Raw genomic sequence first — 24,237 nt, 5'->3', positions numbered from 1 at the left:
GCTGAGGGGAGCTGCCGACCGGGAGCCGCCGTCCGGCTCCCCGGCCCCCCAAACAAAGGGCCCACCAGGGTCCTAGTGCCCGCCCGCTCCCCCTCCTTCGCGCCTCCGGGTCCTAGCGCCGGGTCTCCGCCCGCAGCCCACCCTGCCCGCCTCTGCCTCTGCCGGTGCCCAATACCTGTCCCCACATGTGCTTGCTTTTCTCTTTCTTCTTGCTTGCTCCCCCTCAGCTCCCGCCCCTCCTGCACCTGCCTCGGGCTTTCCCCATCTGCAACAGTCCTCTCCACGTGTTTCCCACGCACCCCACTTCCGTGCCCTCCTCCCCGTCCCCCTTGTTCCTTCGCCTTCTGCCCCACGCCTCCTGCTCCTTTTCGGCTTCTGCCTGCCGCCTGGGATGCTACTGGACCCCTGCCTTCTCCGCATTCGTTCACCGGTCCGTCCGTCCGTCCATCCATCCATCCATCCATCCATCCTCCCTTCCTCCCTTCTGTTCATCCACCCATGCCTCCAACCCACCGTCCTTTCTGGGCCTCTTGCCCTACCTCTTGGCTCTCTTCCCTGAACCCCACCTTCTCCAGGCCCCTGGGTGCCTTTGGTGATCGCGCTGGCAGCCCCCTTCTCCTGATCTTTGTGTCCTGGGCCCCAGGGAGCACCTGGCCTCGTGGCCTTTGAGGTGACAGCAGGCATCACGCCCCTGAAGAAGTTTGCAAGTAAGAAGAGGCGGTGGAGGAGGGCCGCTCTGTGCGGCCTCTGATGACACTTGTTCTCCTCTGAGACCGGACTCCCTGCTCAGTTCTGTCCGGCCCTGCATTTTCACCCACTTGAGAGTGGGGGCTGCCCCTGTCTCCCGCATGCCTAACCCACCACCCCTCATATCCGGAGATTATATAAGACTGTCAGCGGTCTTCTCCACCTCGAAAGGGGCACATCTGTCGGTAGCCATCGGAAGCAGACCTACTCGGGAGCCCTGGCCACCGGGACTGCCCCATGCTGGGTGGGCAAGGATGGGGCCATTGTCAGGGTCTGGGTGCATTGAGAACCGGAAATGGAATCAGCCGGTTTGGTGACTCAGAATTGATTTTTTTTCCAAGGGACAGGGAGGGGGCGTAGAGGAAGGAGGGGAGAGGAGTCAGGTAGGGGGATGGGGCCGGAGCTGCTTTGCACAACTAAGATCCACCCAGAAAGTGAGAGGTACAAGGGCAACCCTTGCCCAAAACCCCCTAAAGAGGGAAGGGGCTCACATCACCGACCAAGGGGACCTGGAAGATGCCAGAGGCCCCAAGACATCAGCTTCTCTGCTCTGTGGCCATCCTACCCGTGCAGGACCCGGGAAGCTGGGTGTAGCTTTGACAATGCCATGGTAACCCAGGTGGAACAAGATTGAGTTGGTGGGGATGGGGACCTGGGAGAGCCTCTGTTAGGGATGCCCCGGCGTAGCAGAAAGGACCCATCTGAGAAATCTCAAGAAGGCACCCGGGGATCTACAGGAAAATATGTTCAGGACTATTTCCCATCTAAGTGGGGAAGATACTGACTCAGTCATGCAAGCAGTTGGCCGTGGGACCCGGAACCTCACCTTGGAGTCTATAGGAAAGGTGTCTGGATCCTTCCTAACGGCACCAGTTCCTTCCAGAAGTAGCAGGTGGAGGAAGCAGGAGCCACTGCAGGCTCCCCAAGTGGTGCTGAGCATCAGGATCTCGTCAGGGAGTGTGGGCTTCCTCCTGCCCCGCTGCAGGCTGCAGGCCCTGGGCGGGTAGGAGATAGATGGGGCTTCTGGGAAGGAGGTGGTCCTTCTGAGCTGTGTTTCTCCTCCAGGGGCTGAGCTGGAGGAGACTAACAAAAGCACGAAGAAGTTGGATGCCATGACCCTCATTAAAGAAGGTGGGAGTCAGGACCACCTTCCCCTCTGCCCCACCTCCCAGGAGGTGGCTGTTCGGTGGGCGGGGCGGCAGGTCTGGGATCCTCTCTCTGATAGGTCTGAGTCGGCCCATGCGCCTGGCTGCTGACACCTGTCGTAGGAGATCCTAATCATAGGGGGTCATGCCTACTCACCCGGAAGCCCACATTCTTAGGGACTGCTTCGATTGAACTCTGGAAGCTGGGAGCCTCCAGCAGGAAGCCCGTCATGTCAACAGGGGGAAGTGCTCCCCAATCTCACAGGGAAGCCCTGGGGTCCCCAGCCCCAGTGATGAGGGCTTCTGTCATTGCAGACATGTCCATCTTCGGGCACTGCCCGGCCTACGACGACTTCTATCTGGTTGTGTGTAACCACTGCAGCCAAGTGGTGAAGCCTCAAGCTTTCCAGAAGCACTGCGGTGAGGGAGCCCCAGGGCGGAGCCGCAGGCGGGGAGCGTGAAAGGGAACCCCCAGGACAGGGTCAGCTGGGAGGCCTGAGTGTGAGGGAGGGCGGCCTTGGGGATAGGGAGGTCCTGGGGGTGGCTGCATAGATCGAGGCAGGTTGTTGGGGTTAACGTTTGAGCAAAACTCCCAGCAGTTCTTTCTAGTGGAGTGTAGGGAGAAGAGCTAAGAGATCCGGGAAGCTGGGCCCTAGAATTTTGAGTCCTGAAGGCTCAGGTTCCGAGGGGAAGGAGGCCTGTTAGAAATCTAAACTCCAGATTCTCTGTGTGAGTCTGTGAGCAGGGTGAGCAGGTCGGGAAGGAGGCAGTCGGTTACTCACCTCCGTTGCTCTCTCCACCTCCTGGTGACAGAAAGAAGACATGGGCCCCTCAGCAAGCTTTACGCCCGGGCCCCACCCCCACCTCCAGCCCCTGCCAGCTCTCAGAAATGCCATGTAGTGAATGGGCAGGGCCCCGCTTGTAGGGCCCCAGGTTCCACCAAAACCTCCTCCAGGGAGAAGGGCCAGGGGTCCCGGAGCCGTGGCCACCCACCACCCGAGAAGAGCCAGAAGGACAACCTCTGGTAAGGAGAGGCTGGAGACGCCCCGAGACCCTGGCCCAGATGGGGCAACGGGGGGCGATGGGGGAACATGGAGGGCGATGGGGGGCCATGGGCACCGTTTGCAGCAGGGGGCAGCCAGCTCCGTCGGCAGCCCCTCCCGGGTGCTCCGGGGAATAGGGGTCCCCCCTCCCATGTTCTGCATCCCTGCTGGAGCCCACCCAAGTTCCAGGGCTGGGAAGTGTTTGGCTCTGGGCTAGAGCCCAGGCCCCAGGCCCAGCCTCCCTGCCCCCGTCCACACCCTCTCTCCATGTGCAGCCTGTTCGTGCCTGTGGTGAATCTGGAGAAGATGTCTGGTCTCCCGAAGCCCGACGGCCCCGGAGTCAGGGTGGCCCCGCCCTCTGCCTTCCTCAGCCAGCCCGGCAGCCTCCCCAAGGACTCCCCTGGGAAGCCCCCCATGGCGCCCCCTCCTAAGGAGCTTCCTGGCAGAGAGAGCACCAAGATAACCCCCGGCGAGGGCCCCAGTCACCGGGCTGACGGCAGCCCCCCTGAAAAGGAGCCTGGTGGGGCCAGGCTGCCCCCTAAGACCCACCGGAAAATGGCCCGTGAGTAGTCGTGGTTTTGGGGGTCAGGGAGGGAGAGTGAGGACTCATTCTCTGTCGCTGGACCTGATGGAGAGGGGGCAGAAAGGAGACGGCCCGCCGTCGCAGGTGGCCAGGGTGCCGGAGCCGCTGCTCACCTCTTGACGTGGGCGCGTTTGACCTGCTTGCTCTCTGGGAAGCTTCCCTCCAGCCAGTCTCCCAACCGAGGCTAAAGGGGCCTGTGCCCACGCCGGGGACATGACTCTTCCTCGCCTTGGGCTACTGACTGCCTTGTCTCCCCGAGACCCGGCACCGGGCGCCTCCCACACCCGGACCCCTGGCACCCAGATGTCTGTGGCTGCCTGTGTGTTTTGATATGTGTTGCCCTGTTTGGGGCTTGGAGTCCCCAGAAGGAGGGCCTGGGCTGCGGACGGGGCCGGGCGGGGTCTTGGGCAGCAGAGAGCTGCTGGTGTGGAGATGTATCTCCAGACGCTGCCGCCTTGCACTGAGGGGCAGGGGGCTCTATGCCTGAGGCCCAGCTGGCCTCCCGCCTCCTGAGGCCCCCCTGGAAATGCCCTTGAGACTCACTGGAACCGCTCTCCCCACAGGGAAGGAGTGCGACCTCAACAGGCAGTGTGGGGTAATAAACCCAGAGACCAAAAAGATCTGCACCCGCCTGCTGACCTGCAAGGTAACCCTCCCCCCCTCGCCCCCATCCCCCCCACCCCCACACAGGGAGGGAGGACGGCACAGACCTGGGCCCTGGGCCGGGAGAGGAATGGAGCTGTTCTCCAAGATCCAGCTCCAGGGATGGGCAGGGGGAGGGGAGGCTGCCCGCAGTGGGCCTGGAGTGGGGGCAGCAGGCCAGGGGTGGCTCCCAGATCCCCCGATTCCGAGGAGGGTTCTGGTCCTGTGGGGGAGTGAAACAAAGACACACAGACACCCCCGCAAACACACTCACATCCCCTCTCTCTCTGCTTGCCCAGGCCAGAGCACACCGCTGCCCCTCACCCCTGCTCAGCTCACACCCCCTCCCCACCCCTCCATCCTGCTGTGTTCTAGATCCACTCGGTGCACCAGCGCCGGGAGGTCCAGGGCCGGGCTAAGGACTTCGACGTGCTGGTGGCAGAGCTGAAGGCCAACTCCCGCAAAGGGGAGTCCCCGAAGGAGAAGAGCCCGGGGCGCAAGGAGCCGGCTCCCGAGCGCCCCTCCCAGGAGCCCCCCTCCTCAGCCCCGGTTGTGGCAGCGGCGGTTGCTCCCAGCAGCACCTTCTCTGCTCGTGCCAAGCAGACCTATCCCTACTGTGCGCTGCCCAGGTACGTCCAGGATCCAGCCGCATCTCACCTGGGGACACTCGGCCCCAAGCCATCAGGGACCCCTGGAGACAGGCCCAGGGAGCGCGCTGGAAGGTGCTACTCATTCCGCCCCGAGTGTGGGGGGAGACCTGGGGCCCTGGTGGGTGCGGGAGTGGGTGACTCCGTTTCTAACCAAGCCGACCACGGTGCCCCCGCCTCTGGTGTGCCGGTTCCAACACCCAGGATGAGAGCGGTTTCCCAGCTGCTTGCGACAGGCCAGCACTCGGCACTGGGGAGCCGAAAGGGTCAGGGAGCTGAAAGGGTCAGGGTCCTGGGCGAGGCGGTCCTACTGTGTATTCATTCGCTGGCCCCTTCGTGTGCAGAGGCTGCGCTGGACCCTGGGGAGAGCCTGCCTTGCGGAAGGAGACACACACGCCTCTCTGCCTGTAACACGGGCAGACACGAGACACAGGCTCAGCTCCCAGACAGGCTCCCAGGAATGTGTGATGCGAGAAGGGGGTTGAGAGAATTGACGGGGCTGACCAGAACTGGGTGCAGTTAAACTCAGAAGATTTTCTGGAGGAGGCGAATCTGGAGCAATTTCCCCCAAGGAGGCAGGGCCTGGGAAGTGAAGGGCTGGGGAGAGAATTCCCCGGGAGCGGGAGCCGCAGCCCCTGATCTCTGCCTCTCACCCTGTGAGCTCTGTTGTTCCCTCCCTTCCTCTCCTCCCTTCCTCTTTGTCTGATGGCTCAGCAGGGTGTCTGCCCTGCTTTTTGAGCTGGGCGGGTTCAGGGATCCCCCCACCCTGACCCACGGCTGTCCCAGCGCCCTCACATCCCCTTTGGCCCTTCCAGGTCCCGGGCCTCCTCTGAGAGTGAGTTGGATGATGAAGGCCCCTGTGGTGGTGATGGGGACCCAGGCCTGTTCCCCTTCCCCCTGCCCCGGGGTGGGGCCCAGGCCTCCAGCGAGGAGAGTGAGGAGGAGGGGCCATCTGATGACCTCCACCTCCCCCCTGACTGCCATTATGCCACCCGGCCCCCCAGGCCACAGGCGGTAAGGACCTGGGGCGGGGACCCGGGTGGGGGTGGCCCGGCCCTCCCTGCCCACGGTGTGCAGGGGGGTCAGATCCCGTGTGCAGGTAGGTGCCCGCCCTGCACCTCAGCCCCACTGACCCCGTGCCTTCCCTCCGTCTCCAGTTCTGCACCTTTGGGAGCCGGCTAGTGAGTCCAGGGTGCTACGTGTTCAGCCGCAGGCTGGACCGCTTCTGCTCGGCGCTGAGCTCCATGCTGGAAAGGCACCTCAGCTCACACATGTGGAAGTGAGTTTCCTGGGCTCGGAACTTCCTCCCCAGGCCCCAGGCGTACGTGGGCCTCCGCAGCCCTCACTCTTCACATGGACCCAGGGGTGTGGCTTGGCTGCTGGCCAGGAAGACCCCGGCTACAGGAAAGGGGTGGGGGGACTGGGCAGCCCGGAGCTGGGCTACCGCAGGGCATGAATGGGGGTCTGGGAGTGACTCACTCTTACCCATACTTCCAGCACCTTTTAGGAAACTAGGATTAGGGGCTGCTCCAACATTTAAAAGGATGTTCTTAATGGGTCTCTATCCTGGCTCATTCCTGCCTGTCTGTCCCTGTGCCTTCTCTCTAACCCTCAGTTCCAGCGTCTCCCAGCAGATGGCAGCACTGCCAGGGCTCTGGGCCATTTCTAGGTGGGGCAGAGGCTGGTGTATGTTGGTGGAGAGGCCCTCTTGTTTGCTTGACCTGACCATGGCGCTCTCTTTCTGCTGCAGGAAGATCCCACCGGCAGCGGAGCCTCCATCCCACCTTGCCAGTTCCCCCCTTCCTGCTCCCCCGAGCCCAGCCTCTATGGGCAGCTGCCCCCACCTTCCGGGCCCACCCCCCAGACCTGCTTGCCCAGCTTCCACGCCCCCCACCAAGGACAGCCTGGCCCCCAGCTACCCTGCCGGCTCCCCCAGTGTGGCAGCCGCCTGCAGCCAGGCAGAGTGCATGGGCGGGAGCCAGGCCATCACCTCGCCACTGCCTGCCAACACACCCTCGCCGTCCTTCAGCAAGCTCCCGCCTTCCAAGGCCAGCAAGTCGTCCAAAGGCAAGGACGGGGCCGAAGTGGAGGCGCCTTCCCGGAAGCGAAAGTTGTCCCCTGGCCCCACAACTTTCAAACGGACCTGCATCCTGGAGCCCTCGGGCAAAGGCAAACCCTCCGGCTGCCGGGGCCTCTCGGCCAAGACTAAAACCGCGCTGGGCGTGGGGCTCAACGGGACGGTGGGGCCGAGAGTGAAGCGGGCAGGGCCCCCGGACTGTCGGGGTTCCCCTCATCAGCCGCCCACACCAGTCAAGGCTTCTCAGCTGGACAGCCAGGGAGCGGCCGGCCACCCAGCCAAGGCCCTGCCGAGCACCTGCCTCTCCGAGGAGGAGGCGGCCAAGAAGCGGAAAAACCTGGCCACGTACTGCCGGCCAGTGAAGGCCAAGCACTGCCCGGCGGGCCCCCCCGCCGACGCGGCCTGCTCCGTGCGCCGCAAGAAGCCGGGGCCCGCCCTGGCCTTTGAGGAGAAGTGTTCTGCACTGAAGGTACCCGCCCAGCTCCCCGCAGAGCACGGGCAGCCAAGGGGCAGCACGGTGAGGGTGGAGCGCGCGGTGGGAACTGACGCAGACAGGTGCTGAGTGAGTGTTGGCGCAGGGAGGGGAGGAGAGGGGGCCATCGCCAGGGAGAGGTGGGCCAGCTCACTGCGAGGTGACCCCGGCTTTCGCTTCATGAGCCTTTCACTGTCTCCGCCCGCTCCCTCAGGCGAAGGAGAGGCTGCCTTTGCCTCCCCCTCCCACACCCACTCGTGCTGTCATCAGAGGCCACTCTCTGAGTTGGCTGTGGCCTTGAGCACTGCAGCTACCTCTGCCCCTGAGCGAAAGGAAGCGTGTCTCCATGAGCTCTGATAAAGGTCTGGGCGTGGGTTGAGCGTGAGCCTGGAGCTGTGGCCTAACCGCTGCCCAGCAGGGTGGCTGGGCCCATGTCACACATTGCTTTTGCCTCTGGGCATCAGCATGGAGGGGCAGGGACAAAGCTCAAGGTCCACACAGGCGTGCATGCCCACCTTGCACACATCCCCACTTCCAGGTTTTCGGGTGCCAGGCAAGTTTTCCAGGGTTTCTGGGAAAGCCAGCAGCCAGCTCTTTTTTTTTTCCCCTCTGTTGATGGAGCCCAGGCGTAGCATGGATCTGTCCACAGGTTCTCAGCCAGTAGGGAGTTACTGGCATGGGAAGGGGGTGCTTTCCTGGGTTAGGCATGGGCCAGATGCATGCCAACACCTCATACCCGTGTGAGAGTGGTGAGTGTGACATCTGCCCAGGGCCCGAGTGTGTGTGGCACACACGTGTGCATGGCTTGTTCTCCGGGCCGGCCCTGCGGGCTTGGCGCTCAGCCTCCTCCTGGCCAGCTTTTCCCCACCGGCCAGCGGGGGGAGGTCAGGCCTTAGCTTCTGTGCTCACAACAGTCGGCTGGCCGAGCAGGAGGACCGGCAGACCCCCAGCTGACCCTGTCTCTCGCCTCTTGTCTCCCTGCAGTCAAAAGCCCATTAACGAGAAAGTGCCTGCCCACTGCGATGGAGCCGCCAGCACCTCCTCCCCTCCAGATCCGGGCCCCAGGCTGCTGCCGCTTTTTATAACTTTATATTATTTTTTTTAAGAAAAAAAAAAACCTCTTTAAAATACCTCAAGACTGTCTCCCTGTTCTGTTGCTGCTAAGAAAAATATAAAAACAGAAACCTAGAAAAGGAAGGGGAAAATCTATAACAAAATGAGTGTCCTTACTGTCCCCAGCCATACCCAGGAGGCTGAGCTGATGGAGAACCAGCCTCCAGCTTCCCTCTCTCTGTCCCCTGAGACCGTGTGGAAATGGCCGGGGTGTGTGTCACTGGGAGTCTTCTTTCCAGGCAGGGTGAGGAGGCATGGCTCTGAGCGAGCAGGGCTCCCCAGAATCTTGACCCCAGAGCTCACACCAGTCCTATTGGGAAGGGAGCTTGACGGGAAGGGGAGCCACACCTCTGGTTCTGCTCTTGGGTCTTTGCTCCGAGGGTCTGTGGGGGTCAGCCTGTGGCCCTTTCATGGTCTTTCTGCAAGCCTGGGCCTCCATCGCGCCTCCGAATTACTGCTTCATTTCTTCAGCTGTTCCTGCCTCTAACCAGCAGCTCATCTTCACCACTGCGGGAGCTTGAATCGAGTTGGTAACGTCTCAGAATGTCCCTGCCTGTTTTGGCCTCTCCCCGGCCGTTGGGTTTGCCCTTAAGGAAAGGGTATAGCCTCTCCCAGGTAGGCCTCCTTGAGCTGAACCACACCTTTTTGGGAGGCAGGAAGGGGAGTGGCGTGATCACAGGACTCCCGTGGTGTGGGAGGCCCTGGTCCCTTAGGATCGCCTGGCTCCCCTGGGGCTGAGCAGATGGTGTGGAGGCGGCTGGGGCTGGGAGTGCCCTAGTTCCTCCATTTGTCTCGTTGGGGACAGTGATTGTGCAGATAGAGCACCGTCAGCCAGACTGCTGGTCCTCAAGCCTGAGTTCACTTGGGTGCAGGGCACGGTTTTCCCCTGGTCCTTTCCTTTTCCTCTCCTCCGCCTTGAGGCAGGAAGGGATCTTATTCCCTTAACATGACAGAAGGAGGATGGATGGAGACAGTGGGCAGCCAGGGAATGCCAGCATTTACTGGTTCCAGTGTCTTGGTTCAGTGTCGCCAACTTGTGACTTGGGGTTTGGGTGAAATCAGTTGTCGCACATGTGATTTCCGCCGCTGCCCGAGACATAAGCCCTTGTAGACCAAGGTCCTGTGCGGTTGGCGTAGGGAACAGCGGCCCAGGAGCTGTCCAGTGCCCGGCGCCCTTGGGCTCTCCCGGGGGGCTCGCTTCCCCCCGTCCCCCAGAGGGCGCTGTGGGCGCATCCACTGCACCGCCGGGCGTCCGGGGCGGAGCCTCCCGCGCCGCGGCGCCGGGCGATCGCAAACCCGGAAGACGCGCTCGGGCGACCGGGAGTGCGCGCCGGTCCGGTCCGGCCATGCAGAGCCTGGAGTTGGGTCTGGTTCCCGCTCCAGCGAGGGAGCCGAGACTGACCCGCTGGCTGCGGAGAGGCAGCGGGATCTTGGCGCACCTGCTGGCTTTGGGCTTCACCATCTTTCTGACTGTGCTGTCCCGGCCGGGAACCAGTGAGTGGGCGGGGCGGGGCGGGGCGGGGCCGAGGGGCCAGAGGGGCGGGGCCAGGGGCAGGAGGGGGCGGGGCCGAGGGGCTGGAGGGGCTGGAGAGGCTGCTCGTGGGAGCCCCCGCCCCGGAGACGGAGTGGGGACCCTTGTGGAGGGATGGGCCGGTGCGGGGTAGGCAGGGCTCTGGGTGCCGGGGAGGGGAGGCAGGCGACGGGAGCGAACTCCTTAGTTCCCCTTCGCGGAGGGTGCAGGGAGGGAGGCTGCGGTCCAGTCGGGGCGGGGGGAGGGGGGCGGGGGGGGCACTGGGCTGACAGCTGCGAGGTGCCCGAGGGGAAGCAGGCTGCCCTGGTGTGGGCTTGGCCTCGTGGTTGCTCACTCTAACCTTGGCCGCTCCACTTTGCCCTGATTCCTGGTCGGGGTTGGGACAGTACACTGACCTGCCCCTGTAGGCAGATTCTTTGGGCTCCAGCCAGCCTCAGGGTAGAAACAATGGTGCCCAGCGTCAGTCTGTTCTCTTTGGTTCTCAGGTCTTTTCTCCTGGCACCCTGTATTCATGGCCTTGGCGGTGAGTTTGGGCTTCCGTATGCGGCTGATTGGTGTGGCTCTGTCCCTGGGGGAACATCCAGGCTCCAGAAGGCCCAGCCTTGCTAAGGCTCCGGGGTGGGGAGCAGGCCGCCTCCAGCTTTCCCTGCCGCCTTTGAGAGTGGGGACAGGGAGGGCTGGGCTGTGCCAGGTAGTCCGTGGGGGTGGGAGGGAATGGAAGGCATTTCTGCACTAGGGCCTGGGAGGAGGAGGTGGGCGGGGTGATATCCAGCCACTCCTCCCCCAAAGTTGGGGAGGACGTTTTTAACATTTGTTGTTTCCATTGGCCAAGAAATAGGAGTCTTTGTCTGAGGGCAGGTTGGGGAGGTGGGGGGGGATCGTGGACTTTGCATGTCAGCCTGAATGACAAGCGACTTCCGCTCAAGTGTAGACTCCCCATGGTGCCCAGCCATGTGGGCCTGTGGGGCAGGAGGTCCTGGTGGGGTTCTTTAGCCCCCACCCGGTGTCCTTGTTTGGATATAAGTAGGAGGGCACCTCCCTTTTCTCAGACGCCCAGCTGGCCGTCAGGCTCACTGGCCCTCTCTTGTTCGCAGTTCTGCGTCTGCATGGCCGAGGCCATCCTCCTCTTCTCGCCTGAGCACTCCCTGTTCTCCTTCTGCTCCCGAACGGCCCGGATCCGACTGCACTGGGTGGGGCAGAGCCTGGCCCTCCCCCTGCGCAGCCCTGGGCCTGGGCTTCATCATCGCCAGCAGGACCCGCAGCGAGCTGCCCCACCTGGCGTCCTGGCACAGCTGGGTGGGGGCTCTGACGCTGCTGGCCACGGCGGGCCAGGCGCTGTGTGGGCTCTGCCTGCTCTTCCCCCGGGCAGCCAGGGTCTCCAGGGTTGCTCGCCTCAAGCTCTACCATCTGACGTGTGGCCTGGTGGTCTACCTGATGGCCACCGTGACGGTGGTCCTGGGCATGTACTCGGTGTGGTTCCAGGCCCAGATCAAAGGTGCCGCCTGGTACCTGTGCCTGGCGCTGCCCCTCTACCCAGCCCTGGTGATCATGCACCAGATCTCCAGCTCCTACTTGCCGAGGAAGAAAACGGAAATATGACTCCCTCCAAACTCTGACTCTAGCTGGCACCCTGGCCTTGGACTTCAGTGGTCTGTTTGGTGACCTTCAAGGGCTCCACTCCCGAAGTGGTAGGGTTTTTATACTCTTAGCTGGGCTGACGGGTGACTCCGTGGACTGAAATGGGGAAACGTACTGGGTGCAAGTAAAAGGTGATGGGGAGCTGGGTCCTGAGCCTCCACTCTGGACGGGAGACAGAAGGGCTGGGTCCTGGTGGTGATGGTGGTGCCGCCATTTCTTGGCTGCATGCCTGATGGAGGGTTGGGTTCCTGCAGTTGTGAAAGGCAGCCGTGGCTCTTGGAGTCACTCTTGAGAAAGCAGTTGGTGTGGTGGACAGAGCCCTGGGTCTTGTTCATAGTTATGGTCCTCGTAGGCTCCTGTGTGACCTGACGCAGGTCGCATGTCGCAGGAGCTCGGCTTCTTTATCTGTGTGAGGAGCGTTTCTAAATGGCCTCTAACATCCAGTGTCTGTGAGGCTGACCTCACTGCACACCCTCCAGCTCTGGACCGGGGCTGGACCCCTTAGAAGACTCAGGATGTGATTCTTACACCCATTGTCCCCTGACCACTCTGGAGGGACAGATCTGTCCTCGTGGCCTGTCGGGAATCTATGCTGATTTGGCCCCAGACCAGGGCACGAGGGGTCAGGCACTGTGGAGGGAAGGGGGCCAGGTGAGGATCTCCTGAACTCCAACACAGCAAAGGCACTAAAGTCACTTTAAAGCCATGGGAGAGCCCTGGCCAGTGTGGCTCAGTGGATAGAGCATCCACCTGCGGACTGAAGGGTCCCGGGTTCGATTCCAGTCAAGGGCACATACCTCAGTTGCAGGCTCGATCCCCAGCCCTGGGCAGGGCACGTGCGGGAAGCAACCAGTCAATGTGTCTCTCTCACATCGACGTTTCTCTCTCTGCGTCTCTCCCCCTCCCTTCCACTCTCTCTAAAAATCAATGGAAAACTATCCTCGGGTGAAGATTACCAAAAACAAAAATAAACTTTACAGAGCTGTGGGCGAGTGGAGGGCACTGGTTTACCCAAACCTGGGGCTCCTGCTGGCTGCTTGCCCCCTCGGGCTCGAGGGCTGAGGGCAGGGCTGTGCTCCTCCCCTGACGTCCGGTCTTGGTGGCCAAGTCGTCCTGGGCACCCCGTGTTTTGCCCTCCTTGGGCTCAGCTTCTTGCCTTAGCACACAGCTCTGTGCAGCTGTCCCGAAGCTTCTAGAACAAAATAGGAGCCCAGGCAGCGGGGCCGGGCTCTGTGACCTCGGAAAGGCCCCTCTTCCTCGTCACCCACGTTTTCCTCTCTGTCGTCTCTCGCCGGCCCTTTGGCCCAGCAGCAGGGCTGAGTGCGGTGCAGCTGGCACAGGAGGGCCAGGCCCTCTTCCCTGCAGAGCCCTCTCCTCGTTCCACATCGAAAGCAGTTCCCCAGACTGCCCTCAGCGACGCGAGGGGTGCCAGGCCGGCTCACTGTGGTCCATCCGGCTCAGTTAGGGAGAGGGGATCCCCATAGATCCTGGCCAGGAGTGCAGGCGGCTGACCCAGGAGAGCTGGCGTTGAGCAGGTGGTCACAGCTCGTGGGGCTCTGGGAGGCCTGGGGGATGGGAGCTGGAGCTCCGGGTCCCGGGACCAGGGGAGGTGTTCCTAGGTGGCAGCATTGGGGTGTCCCAGGTCTTTCGAAGATTCAAGACCTCCTCTCTGGTGGCTCAGAAGCACGGAGTTGGGATGACTCCACAGCACAGGGACGGGACTACACGGGCAGAGGCATCCCCGAGGGGACTCCCTGGGCGCCTCCTGGTCACATGGCCTCTCCCAGGAGCTGTGTGGACCTTGAGCACGTGGGGTCACTGATCGCCTCTCCATCCGACACAGCCCGTGCTGGGAGTCTTGCCCTGTCTGCAGCGGGGGGAGGGCCGGTACGGCTCCCAGCTTCGCCTGAGCCCGGCCGGAAAGGAAAGCCGGCGCCTGCCTGAGGTGTTGCCTCCTCCCAGGTGGTTCAGGGGCGGGTGGGCGGGTGGGCAGGCGGCTGACAGCCGGCAGTTTGCGTGGGCCGTGCCAGCTGATGTCTATTCCCAGCCCTGGGAGGAAGGGGGGAGCTGTTTATGTTCTGCAAGAAGAAGGGGCCGCAGCTGTCGCCTCTCTGACTGGGCGGCCAGGAGGGCAGGGGCAGAGGCAGAGGAGGCACAGGTGGTCTGCTTGGCGGGTGGGACAGCAGTGTAGGGAGTAGGTCGCCAGGAGCCTTTGTTCCCTGCTGGCCAGATTGTGGGGGGCCTCCCTACCCGCCCCGCCTGCATTTCTCCCTCCTTCACCACCTGCCCTTACATCCTGGGCAGCAGCGGGACAACCATTCGCCCTCGGTGCCAGGGTGCCCGTCCTCCAGCGGGATCTCGGCGGCTGCCGGCTGCATGTGCCTCCTCCCCACGCGCTCGGGCCCCCACCTCCCGAGCCTTCCATCTGGGGTATTAGCCGGGCACCTCGGTGAAGAGGCAGGGGCCGCGGGGGAGCAGCACAGGGCTGCCCTTTTGTCCTTGGCCCCTGACTAAGGAAAGCTGCTAGTAGTCAGCCTGTTTACCCTTAAAAAAAAAAAAGTCAGGGTGCTCAACTTAAAAAAAAAAAAAAAGCATGTCATTTGCACAAATTTGCATATCAGGCTCACCAAGTCCTAATTCCAAATATGATTATATTCAAGCTCAACTTTGAGGACATTAGAAATAGAGGAGGTTTTGTATCCAGATCCAGGTGGTAATAGGATTACCATTCGGGGTTCAGGTGCCCCCAGCCCCCATCTTTTCCGGGAGCTCCCCTTCCCTGGAGCCCCACCATGGGAGGGGGGGTGAGGGGGTGCTTTTGAATGGCAGGAGCTCCGTGCCTGGGGAAGCCTACCAGCCTCGCCTTCTTGTCTCTGCAGCTGCATCAAAGATGGGCTGGTATCTCTTGCCAGCCCGGCCTCCTCTCTCCCCACCCCCTCACGGGGCAGACTACCCGCCCCACGACCGGACCCTGGCCTGCCCCTCCTTCCTCCTCGTCCCCACCCTCCCACCCCCGTGCAGGGCTGCAGAGTGCGCCTGCCTCTTGTTTTCCAACCTCCCCGTGGGAGAGCCAGCTGGCGGCCGGGCCAGGGCCTGTTCCGAGCTAATAGTAATCATTAGCTGAACGGTGCGGGGCATTCAGCTCCAGACCTCCCAGCACCGAGGCTGCGGCAGCCAGTCCTCACCTTCCGCTCTTCCTGGCCTGCGGGGTGTCACCCCGGTGTGTCCCCAAGCAGGAGGGAGCCCTCGGGCAGTGGCCCCCAGGGTCCTCTGAGTAACTAGTAAGGCTTTTCACCTGATGAAGGTCAAGATGCAGGGGACACGTGCGGGCCCCGCTGACGCTGGCAGCCAGTGGTGTTGGCGGCTGCTGACCCTGACCGGCTAGTCCTCCCGCCCTTCCCTCTGTGTACCTGGCCCTGACCCCCGGCCTCAGCCCCTCCCGTGGTCCCTGCAGGCTCGGGGAGCAGGAGGCTCCCACTGCCCGTGTCTGGTTGGCAGAGTGCGTGGGTCTGAGGTGGGCGGTGGGCTGGCCAGCGACATGCGCGCCTGCCGTCCTGGTTTCCTCCTCACACGGGTGTGGCCTGTGCCAATCACTTACTCGGCGACCCACCTCCCAGGGATGGAGCGAGGGCGAGAGACACTGGAAGGTTCAGAGCACTAAACGCGTGTGAACAGGGGGGGGCTTCTCCGGCTGGTCCTGCCCCCTCTCACTGCCTGGCTCGGGCTCTGCTGCGTTGAGGGAGGCAGTAAACAGGGTAATGACACTTAGGGGACCCGGTCTCCGAAGGGCTGTCACGCCGGCCACCGTGAGAGAACACAGACGTTTCCCGGATGCGAGGTCAGCTCCTGCCAGGAGCGCACGGCTGTGACTCAGCACCGGCCCTGCCCCACCTGCTGGTTTCCAGTCGGGGCTCTGATGGGACCCGGGAGTCGGTTTCCCCGGTCCAGCCGGGTCCGGAGCTGGGTGGTCTCTCTCCTGCCACTTCAGCTCTTCCGAGGGGACCGAGCAGACAAGCCAGGGTGGGAGGGAGGAGCTGCAATAGACACCGCACTGCCCCCATCCTCCATCTCCCCCCCCCCACCACCACCCCTGACCCCCCAGACCAGGTGCTGGAGACAGGGGGCTGCAGACATGGCCCTGGCTGTCCACAGGCTTCTTGTTTCAAACGCTTGGAATCACAGTCCCCTCCTCCTCGAAGCACTTCCATTGGAATTAACACACACTCGCCCCAGGAACGCAGTTCTGTTTAAATGTTAAATTCGGGGAAGGATACTTTCCATTCCATTCGCCTGAGCACAGCCAGCAGCCTGCAGCCTGCGTGCAGCGGACAGAGGACAGAGGCAGGAACGACAGCCACGCAGAGCCCGGGGCTCGCCTTTTATCTGAGTTGTTTTCTACCCGGGACCGGGGGATGGGACACAGTCGGCTCTGTGGGCATGGCCTCCCCAACTCCCCCCAGCACAGGCAGGAGGACAGAGCTGACCGGCAGGAGGACAGGGCCCCGGGGCCGCCCTGGGGGTGGTTTGAAGTGAACCGCCTCCAGCACCCGGCTCCGCTTACAGCACACACGTCACCTCCAGTCAGCGGCCTGCCCGATTCTTCCCCAGTAGAATCAGGAGTTGAGAATCCAGTCCCGCCTCTGGTGGGCTCAGTCTGTACCCAGAACGCGGGGAGAGCATCTCTCTGTTCTGTGCAAGGCTCAGCTAGTCAACCACTGGCCTTCTGCTCAGACCCACACCTAGAGCCAACGCCGCCGGCAGGTGAGGGGCAGGGAGGCGGGGAAAAGCAGCACCAAGTTCCATTCAGATACGATGCCCCCAACCTGCCTGCAAACACTCCGCCCTAACTGGGGTCACTGACTCTGACCTTCCATGCGCAGCGCTGTGGGGCGTCCGGACGCCCCTGCAGGGCTCCGTGGCCTGGCTCGCTGAGGACTGACCCCTCTGGCACGGGCCCACACTCCCATCTGGGACAGGCACTCGGCTGGAAGGCCTCGGGCAGGTCTAAGTATGTTGATCACTTGATATCGTCCACCCCACCATGTATAAGCCCGATGAAGGGAGGGGCTATGTGGCGGCTGCTTTTGCCTCCTTTCAATCCAGCAGGCACCGCAGCCAGACCAGAAAAGCCCCCACCCCCCACCCCGCCCGGCCTCCTGCACAGGGCCAAGCCTTCTCTGTGGTGTGGGTGGGGAAGTGAAGCCTCGCCATCGGTTTCCTGGGAGATAAGACAAGCCATCCAAGAACCACAACTGCGGACAAAGGAAGGAGCTGAGAAATCAGGACACGAGAGGCGAGGCTGTCACCTTAGCCTCGTCCACTCCCTTGAGGTGCCACCTGATCGGAGCTGGGGGAAGGGCTGCAGGTGCGGCAGACAGACTCCCACGTCTAGGCCAGAGGCTCGTGGCTGGGGAGGCAGAGGAGATGCAGCCATGGACTTTCGTGGGATGATGGAGGAAGGAGCATCAAAACTTCTCAGGCTCAGAGACAGGGCTGGGCACAAGCCAAAAAAGAGAGGGGTCCCCCCCCCCCGACCTGTTCTCTACCAGCTTCATCCTCTTGACCAAACTCAGCCATAGCAAAGCTGAGATGAAAAATGCTGACACACATAGACTGGGGAGGGGGAGGGAGGCTCTGACAACAGCTGTCACTCCGCGGCCGCCGGTAGGCGTGGCTGTGGTGTCTCCATCCCTCACTGGGCTCGCTCCTCCCTGAGAGAAAAAGACAAGGAGCCGAAACCGGTTTGGCTCAGTGGATAGAGCGTCGGCCTGCGGACTCAAGGGTCCCGGGTTCGATTCCGGTCAAGGGCATGTACCTGGGTTGCGGGCATATCCCCAGTGGGGGATGTGCAGGAGGCAGCTGATCGATGTTTCTCTCTCATCGATGTTTCTGACTCTCTATCTCTCTCCCTTCCTCTCTGTAAAAAATCAATAAAAATATTTAAAAAAAAAAAAAAGACAAGGAAACTCCAGACAGAGGAGGGCTGCCCTCTGGTCAAGATTTTACCCACGGAAGAAAGCGGGTCGTTTTTCCAATCGGATTCTCTTTCTTTTTTCCTTCCACCATCTCCTCTCCCCTCTGGAATCCGGCATGACAGGCCCCTCCCAGAAGTGCAGAGAGAGTGGCCACAGGATGCGCAGGTCAGAGTTCAGTAGAACCCGGTCCCCTCTCTGCTGGGCTCAGTCTGTACCGAGGACGTGGGGAGGGCGGCCCTCTGCTCTGTGCAGGGCCGAGGGAGTACACGCGAACTGTCCAGGATGATTAACCCGCCCAGTAGCCGAGCAGACCTTTACCCAAACTGAGTGGTCGCCATTCACAACGTGGAGATACACCAGTAATAAAACAGCCTGACAGTGAGCTGCCCCACCAATTCTTTCAACCCAGTCCAAGCGTTTTCCCATCGTGCCTTTCGAAGGCGTGTGCTAGACTTAACCGAGCTCTGCAGGGAGGCCAGCCTCCGCCCCAGGGATCCGGGCCGCCTTCTCTATCCGCAGGTCCCCCCTGCACAGCGGAATCTCTGAGCTCTCCGGCTAAGGCATCTGTGACATTTCTTCTGAGAATCTATGTAAGTTATGGTCTGCTGGCCCACACCCGCTGCCTGGGCTGGAAGGGTCTGTGAGCTAATAAAAGTTTTTACACTTTTATATTGTTGAAGCCTAGCCGGTTAGGCTCAGTGATTAGAGTGTCGGCCCACGGACTGAAGGGTCTCAGGTTCGATTCTGGTCAAGGGCACGTACCTCAGCTGTAGGCTCCATCCCTGGCCCCGGTGGGGACGAGTGAGGGAGGCAACCAATCCACGTGTCTCTTTCACTCTCTCTGTTCCTCCCTCTCCCTTCCCCTCCACTCTCTCTAAAAATCAATAGAAAAAACATCCGTGGATAAGGATGAACATAAATAAGTGAATAAAAAATAAGTAAATAAATGGTTGAAGAAACTCAACAGACATGTGAAAGTTACACGAACTCCACATTTCAATGTCCATGAAGAAAGTCTGGAACTTTCTTCACACGCATTCGTTCATTCACGCGACTTCCTGCTGCGCGGCTCGGCCGAGTAGTTGTCACGGAGACTGTGTGGCCTGCAAAGCCCCGCGCACTCTGGCTCCTTACAGGGCCCTGCTGACCCCTGGTCTGTGTCGATGCCTGGATGTGGATGCTCCCGGCGCCCTTACCCAGCCCTGAACTATCCTCTCCCTGCACAGGCCACACCCTCCGAGGCACAGCGAGCCCTCCCCTCCCCACAGGCTGAAAGGAGAAACGAACCAGTCACGGACTACGCTGAACAGAGACTCAAGCCAGGTTTAATGATGGTTGTCTAGTTGTCAGAGCCCAGAGGCTCCGAGGTTTGCCAGCCTGGGTATACACGGTGCGGGGAGGAGGAGACGGGGGCCTGGACGCGGGAAGCCAGCTTGCTTCGCCAGCAGGGCTACGAGGAAGTAGAGGTAAGAACACACAGAAAAATGAATCCGTCGGCCCTGCCCTCCCCAGCTGGGATGCACCTTCTCCGGGCCCCTTCCTAGGAGCCCCATAAATACAACCAAAAAAAAAAAAAAAAAAAGGCTACACACAGACAGACTGTAGAGCCCTGTTGTACTGTCTCCAGGGACCCCTGCTTCCGGGGAGCTGTGCCTGGTTTATGGGGGTGGGGGTGGAGGTGGAGGGGTGACCTCTTGGCCTGTTCTTAGAACCAGACCTGGCAGCTTCCTCCCCAGGGTTAGGGAGCTTCCATATGCTGAGTCCTCGGTCCCCCAGAGACAGCGACCTGGGGCTCCATCAGCGGAAACCACAGGAGAGGCTAATCCTGCAGCCTTTGGGGGGAGGGCCAGGCACACCTCCCATCCTCTCCAACTAGGGGGCAGAGCAGGGAGACGTACAGCCATGAGCCTTTTCCTGTTCCCCAACTTGGGCAGGACTTCTGAGGCCCTCCTCGTCCTCAGGAACTCGCTAGAAGGCCCCAGAAGGCCTGCTTCATTCGACGCTCAGCTCACTTAAGGCTGTCAGCGCCCTAGGCGGCTCCTGGAGGGGTGGCTGCAGCGCGGAGGTGAGATTCCCAGGCTCCCCGGGAAGCAAGCAGGGAGCCCTGGTTCCTCCAGCCCCAGTAACAAACTCCCCACAGGTTCCAGAACCTAATCGGACAACCTGGCCCTCCCGGCCCGTCTTACCGGGGCAGTTAAGAGCAGAAGAGCAACTCGGTCCCCTGCAGTGTCCCCTGGGTTCTCCCTTGACCTAGCTGTGCACTTCCGTGTCATCTACTGCCTTCCGTCCATGGGAGGTTTCTGAGGGCCTGAAGACCTGGCCATCCCCTCATCACCCCTTCTCCCAAGGTCCTCTCCTAACTCCAGGCCTTGCGGAGAACTTCCTGGGTGCCATGGAGATGTGGGTGACGCTTCAGAGTCCAGAATTTAAAGGACAAAAGTTTATCTGGGGAGCCTGGCGGGATCACTGTCTCCTACGGGGCAGAGAATGGTGTGCGTGGCGTGGTGCACGTAGGCGGACCGTTCGGAGACGCTTAGTGGGGACTGAAGGACCGCGGTCCCGATGGTAGGCAGGGTGCTGCGTGCATGCGGACTAGGAGCATGCGTACCTACGAGCATGCAAGTACTTGAGGGAGATGCTGCACCTCTCGACAAAACTGGGCACTGAGAAAGGATGACCAGCAGCCCTGACCTCCCCGTCCCCGTCCCCAATCTTCACAGGCGGCGGGGCAGTCCCTCCTCGCAAGCAGCCTCACCCACAGGCAAACGACACCTCTTGGAACCTAAGGAGGTCGGAGATCTGGAGAACGAACACTGGGCAGGGAAGCTGGGGAGAGAGAGGGGACAGACTGCGACAGACCAACGTCGGGACATTCTCACCTCCGCCCTGCTCATGCCCTCGACCAAGCACAGAGCAGCCCTCTCCCAGGGGGGAGTGGCCACCTCCATCCCAGAGCGCTCTGCAGCCGCGGATGGAATGGAATGCCGGCCTGTCTTAGGTTCCTGGCCTGCCCACCCCGACTGCACAGACCTCTGAAAGCTCCCCTCCTGACACTTCAGTGCCACCGACTGTCTCCATCACTATCTCCGTTACGAGACGGCCTGGAACCTCGTGGAGACACAGAACTCGAAGCCACACTCCAAACTGCCATTCTGGGGCAAAGACCTCCAAATTCCAACCCATCAGCTACGGAATCCCACGCGTGGCTTTGCAGCAGGGGCTCGATCTGAGAGGAGCAAGGCAGCCCTGGCGACACAGGAGATACACACCTGGTCCCCCCGCGTCCCCTGCCCAGCTCACCCAGCTGGGGCCAGGCGTCCCAGGACTCTACCCTCCGCAGAGCAGCATCCTGGGGAACCTCAGAGTCCCACCGGAGCCGATGAGGAGACGGCATCACAGAGTCAGGTGGGACCAGCGGGATGCTACCTAAGAGGTGGCGGCACCTCCCCATCCTGTGTGACCTGGCCCCGTCCCTGGCAGGCACCCAGCCATAAAAGCTCTGCCTTCAGCAGCCCCCACCCTGGCCTGACAGGCAGGTGCAGGAACCAAACGAGCCAACCTGGAGTTCGCACCCCCAGACTCATGCTCCTGGTTTTGTGCTGCACCTCTGCTCTCGGGAGGACCCCTCTGCGCCACTGGTCCCAGGACAGGGCACAGACACCACACCTCCCCTCGCCGCCATCTCTGACGGGCAGCAAGCCAGGCTCCTTGGGAGAAACGAAGGCATTGGGGAAGTCTCAGAGCTTGGGGAGAGCTATTGATTGAGGTCTCAGCCTTTTCCTGACTCATTCTCCCAACGGTTTCCAATTTCCCCCTGGCCACGGAGTGTGACTTCCTGGCCAGAGGCGACACTACAGCGTCTCCATTGGCTCCTGCGGAAGCTCCCCTAACACACCCAACCTCACAGGTGTGAGTGGGCAGAGAGAGAGAAAAAGATTCCCCCCAAATGAGTTTCTCTTAAGGAGCGAGGGATGACCTCGGACAAGTTAGGGAATCGGCTCTTCCCCCCACCCCTTCCTCACTCCCACCCAACTCGGACACGCCCCTCCTCCTTCACCGCCTTGACGAATGCCGGGGCTCTGGGGAGGGTGCAGCATTGGCCTGAGGACTGATAGATCCAGATCTGAAAATCATGGCGGCCACACCCTGGTGGGGGCCTTGGCTTCTGTTGTACCCATGACCAATTCTCTCGAGGTCAGGGGGAACCCACGCCCTTGGGCAGCCAGCCCCCTCTTCCATCCCCTCCAATCCTTCGGGGGCGCGTTACCTCTCCTGGGGCAGAACCTCCCCACCACCCCATCCTGCTCACACCACAATGGGCGTGTCAGAGAAGACCGAGCTGACCGACTCCGGGTCTGACATCCTCCGCTGCCCCTTGCCTGGGGCCTCGGGCACCGGCAGGGTGTTGCCTGGCTTGAGCTTGCCATTCTGATCCTGCCCAGGCCCAGCAGGTTCCAGGAAGGCCACCCGCCGGTCAAAATCCTCCTCCTTGTCCCCGCCGGCCATGGGGTCGTGGTTGGGTGTGGTGCTGAGCATAGAGGAGCTGAGGCTGTCTCCTTGGTGGCTGGCAGGCTTCTCGACCCCCCGGCACCAGCAGCGGCACGGGGTGAGGTACAGGTAGATGAGGACCAGGACCACGCTGAGGATACAGCCCACCAGGGTGGTGTAGGCGGTGTTGAGGGTGTCGTGGTGTCCGTGCAAGGTGAAGTTGTACACCTTCAACTCCACGGACAGGGTCTCGTTGAAAGCCTCCCCCACGGCGAAGCAGGTGTACACGCCCCCGTCCTCGACCTGCACGCTCTGGAAGTGAAGGCTGCCGTCCTCAATCACCCTCACGGTGCCGTTGGCCGGCTCGTCGAGCACCCGTTCGTGGCTGGGGGTCACCCACATCTTGGTCATCCCCTGCTGCTTCGTGTCACAATGGATGGTCAAGGTGTCCCCCAGGTGGGCCTCCCAGGCCCGCTCCTTGTACTCGCTGCAGTTGAGGTTGAAGACGCTGTGCGGCTTCTTGGCGCTCAGGCAGTGCAGGTCCTCCTGGAAGTCCACCACGGGGCTCAGCTGCCGGCGCTGCCAGTGGGCGAAGAGCTGGTAGAGCTCGCAGGTGCAGAGCAAGGGGTTGTTGTGCAGGTACAGCCCGTTCTTGACCCACGCGGGCAGCTTCTGCAGGTCGGACACCGGCAGGGTCTTCAGCCTGTTGGCGGAGAGGTCCAGCAGCGTCAGCTTGGGGAGCCGGACCAGCTCCAGCGGGAAGCGGGAGATGAGGTTCTGGCTCAGGTAGAGCTTCTGCAGCTGGGCCATGTCCTCGAAGGCCGAGCGGTCCACCGGCCCGATGCGGTTGTTGTACAGCAGCAGCACCTCCAAGGCCTGCAGCTCGCTGAACAGCGCCTCCTCCAGCGTCCGCAGCTGGTTGGAGGAGAGGTCCAGGTAGCGCAGGTTGGGGACCGGGGAGAAGGCCTCGGAGGAGATGAAGTGCAGGTGGTTGTGGCTCAGCAGCAGGGAGTGCAGGTGGGGAAGGCGCGTGGGGGTCCACTCGGCCCGCAGGCGGCTCAGGTTGTTGTGGCTGAGGTCCAGCTGGGCGGTGTAGCTGGGCAGGGCGTGGGGCACGTTGGGCAGCTGCTGCTTGGAGCAGCTGAGGATGTTGCTGGCGCACAGGCAGGCGGCGGGGCAGCTGAACCCCGGCCGGCCGGCTCTGGCCACCTCGCCGAGGAGCAGGAACCAGGGCAGCGGCAGGAGCCAGAGGCCGCGCAGGTCACGCGGGGGTTGCATAGTGTCACCGGGGAGGGCGAGGAAGGCCACCAGGAAGGTCTGGGAGGGAGTCACCCCGGCATGTTCTGGAGGGACAAGAAGGGTCTTTCAGTCCAGGCTGGGGGGAGAGAGGATGGACCAATGGAGGGAAAGACCCGCTCCCCCCACCCCCCCATTGGACTAGAAGTCAAAGGAAGAGATGCCCGGCAGCTCCCCGGCTGCAGGCAGGGGCTCAAAATGCAGGGACAGAGGTGGACACGGGCTGCTGGGCCGGTGGCAGGAGACCTCAGGCGGTGCTGTTTGTTGCAGAGGCTGCCCGGGCCTGGGTGAAGGCGGGGTCTGCAGGGCCTTGGGGGAGGCGAGGGGGAAGGTCAACAGGGCACCGGCTCGGTAGGGGCGTCGCTCCGGGGTTGAGTCCCGGGCCTGTGGGGCGGGCTCCCCCCTCCGGGACCTCTGGTCACTGCACCTGCTCGGCGAGGACGTGTCTCAGCCCATGGCGGGTCCGGGCGCTCCGTCGCGGCCTCCCCCGGCGGCGCCTCACCGGCCGGCCTGTCGCGGCGCCCGCCTGACGCAGGGGCCCGCGCCCGGCGACATCGCCTCCCGGGGACGCGGCGGGCTCCGCGGCGCTCCTCCCCCGGCGCCTCCGCCCGCCCCGCTGCGCCCGCGGGAGCCCACCGACCCCGGCCGCCGCCGGCGGGTGCGCGGTCCGGCGGGGAGCGGCGCGGGGAGCCCGAGGCGCCGCGATCCGAGCGCAGGAGCGGCGTGGGGGCAGCGAGCACCGCGCGGGCGCCCGCGGCCGCCGGAACCTGGTGCGCCCGCGCGGGGGGCGGGGTGAACGTATAGGTGTTTGTGGGAGAGACGGACGGGCTGCCGCACATC

General features: G+C 62.5%; 3 protein-coding genes across 6 annotated transcripts; 2 read left to right on the top strand and 1 right to left on the bottom strand.

The window, feature by feature from the left end:
• Window positions 1-1,127: 1,127 nt before the first annotated feature.
• ATXN7L2 (ataxin 7 like 2) lies at window positions 1,128-8,555 on the top strand. 4 transcript variants are annotated; one of them, XM_006092585.3, is made up of 10 exons: window positions 1,128-1,878; window positions 2,208-2,312; window positions 2,706-2,916; window positions 3,211-3,497; window positions 4,082-4,164; window positions 4,536-4,789; window positions 5,623-5,821; window positions 5,965-6,086; window positions 6,558-7,353; window positions 8,341-8,555. In XM_006092585.3, the coding sequence occupies exons 1-10, from the start codon at window positions 1,860-1,862 to the stop codon at window positions 8,353-8,355; spliced, it is 2,091 nt and encodes a 696-aa protein (XP_006092647.1). In that variant the 5' UTR covers window positions 1,128-1,859; the 3' UTR covers window positions 8,356-8,555. The 4 variants fall into 4 exon arrangements, with proteins under 4 accessions (XP_006092647.1, XP_014314512.1, XP_014314513.1 ...); XM_014459027.2 differs by having other exon boundaries at window positions 1,858-1,878; window positions 2,848-2,916; window positions 8,341-8,492; XM_023757086.1 differs by lacking the exon at window positions 1,128-1,878 and having other exon boundaries at window positions 2,227-2,312; window positions 2,818-2,916; window positions 8,341-8,492.
• A 1,211-nt stretch (window positions 8,556-9,766) lies between these two features.
• On the top strand, window positions 9,767-11,779 carry LOC102432226 (cytochrome b561 domain-containing protein 1). The gene is given in 4 exon segments (XM_014459034.2): window positions 9,767-9,963; window positions 10,486-10,523; window positions 11,095-11,211; window positions 11,213-11,779. Coding segments are annotated over 4 exon segments (690 nt in total). The 5' UTR covers window positions 9,767-9,815; the 3' UTR covers window positions 11,600-11,779.
• Window positions 11,780-18,918: 7,139 nt separating this feature from the next.
• Window positions 18,919-24,015, bottom strand: AMIGO1 (adhesion molecule with Ig like domain 1). Its single transcript, XM_006092584.3, has 2 exons — window positions 23,825-24,015; window positions 18,919-23,444 (listed from the first exon to the last, which is right to left on the bottom strand). The coding sequence occupies exon 2, from the start codon at window positions 23,377-23,379 to the stop codon at window positions 21,919-21,921; it is 1,461 nt and encodes a 486-aa protein (XP_006092646.1). The 5' UTR covers window positions 23,380-23,444; window positions 23,825-24,015; the 3' UTR covers window positions 18,919-21,918.
• Between the last annotated feature and the right edge of the window lie 222 nt (window positions 24,016-24,237).

The sequence above is a fragment of the Myotis lucifugus genome, unplaced genomic scaffold (assembly GCF_000147115.1).
Source record: "Myotis lucifugus unplaced genomic scaffold, Myoluc2.0 scaffold_101, whole genome shotgun sequence".
Classification (NCBI taxonomy): Eukaryota; Metazoa; Chordata; class Mammalia; order Chiroptera; family Vespertilionidae; genus Myotis; species Myotis lucifugus.
Note: the sequence above shows the minus strand (reverse complement) of the source record. Positions and strands in the feature narration are given on the sequence as shown.

Coding starts and splice junctions, on each gene's coding strand:
- ATXN7L2 (XM_006092585.3), top strand. Junction 4,165..4,535: donor CCCGCCTGCTGACCTGCAAG/GTAACCCTCCCC, acceptor GCTGTGTTCTAG/ATCCACTCGGTGCACCAGCG. Junction 6,087..6,557: donor CTCAGCTCACACATGTGGAA/GTGAGTTTCCTG, acceptor TTTCTGCTGCAG/GAAGATCCCACCGGCAGCGG.
- AMIGO1 (XM_006092584.3), bottom strand. CDS start 23,379: ATGCAACCCCCGCGTGACCTGCGCGGCCTCTGGCTCCTGCCGCTGCCC.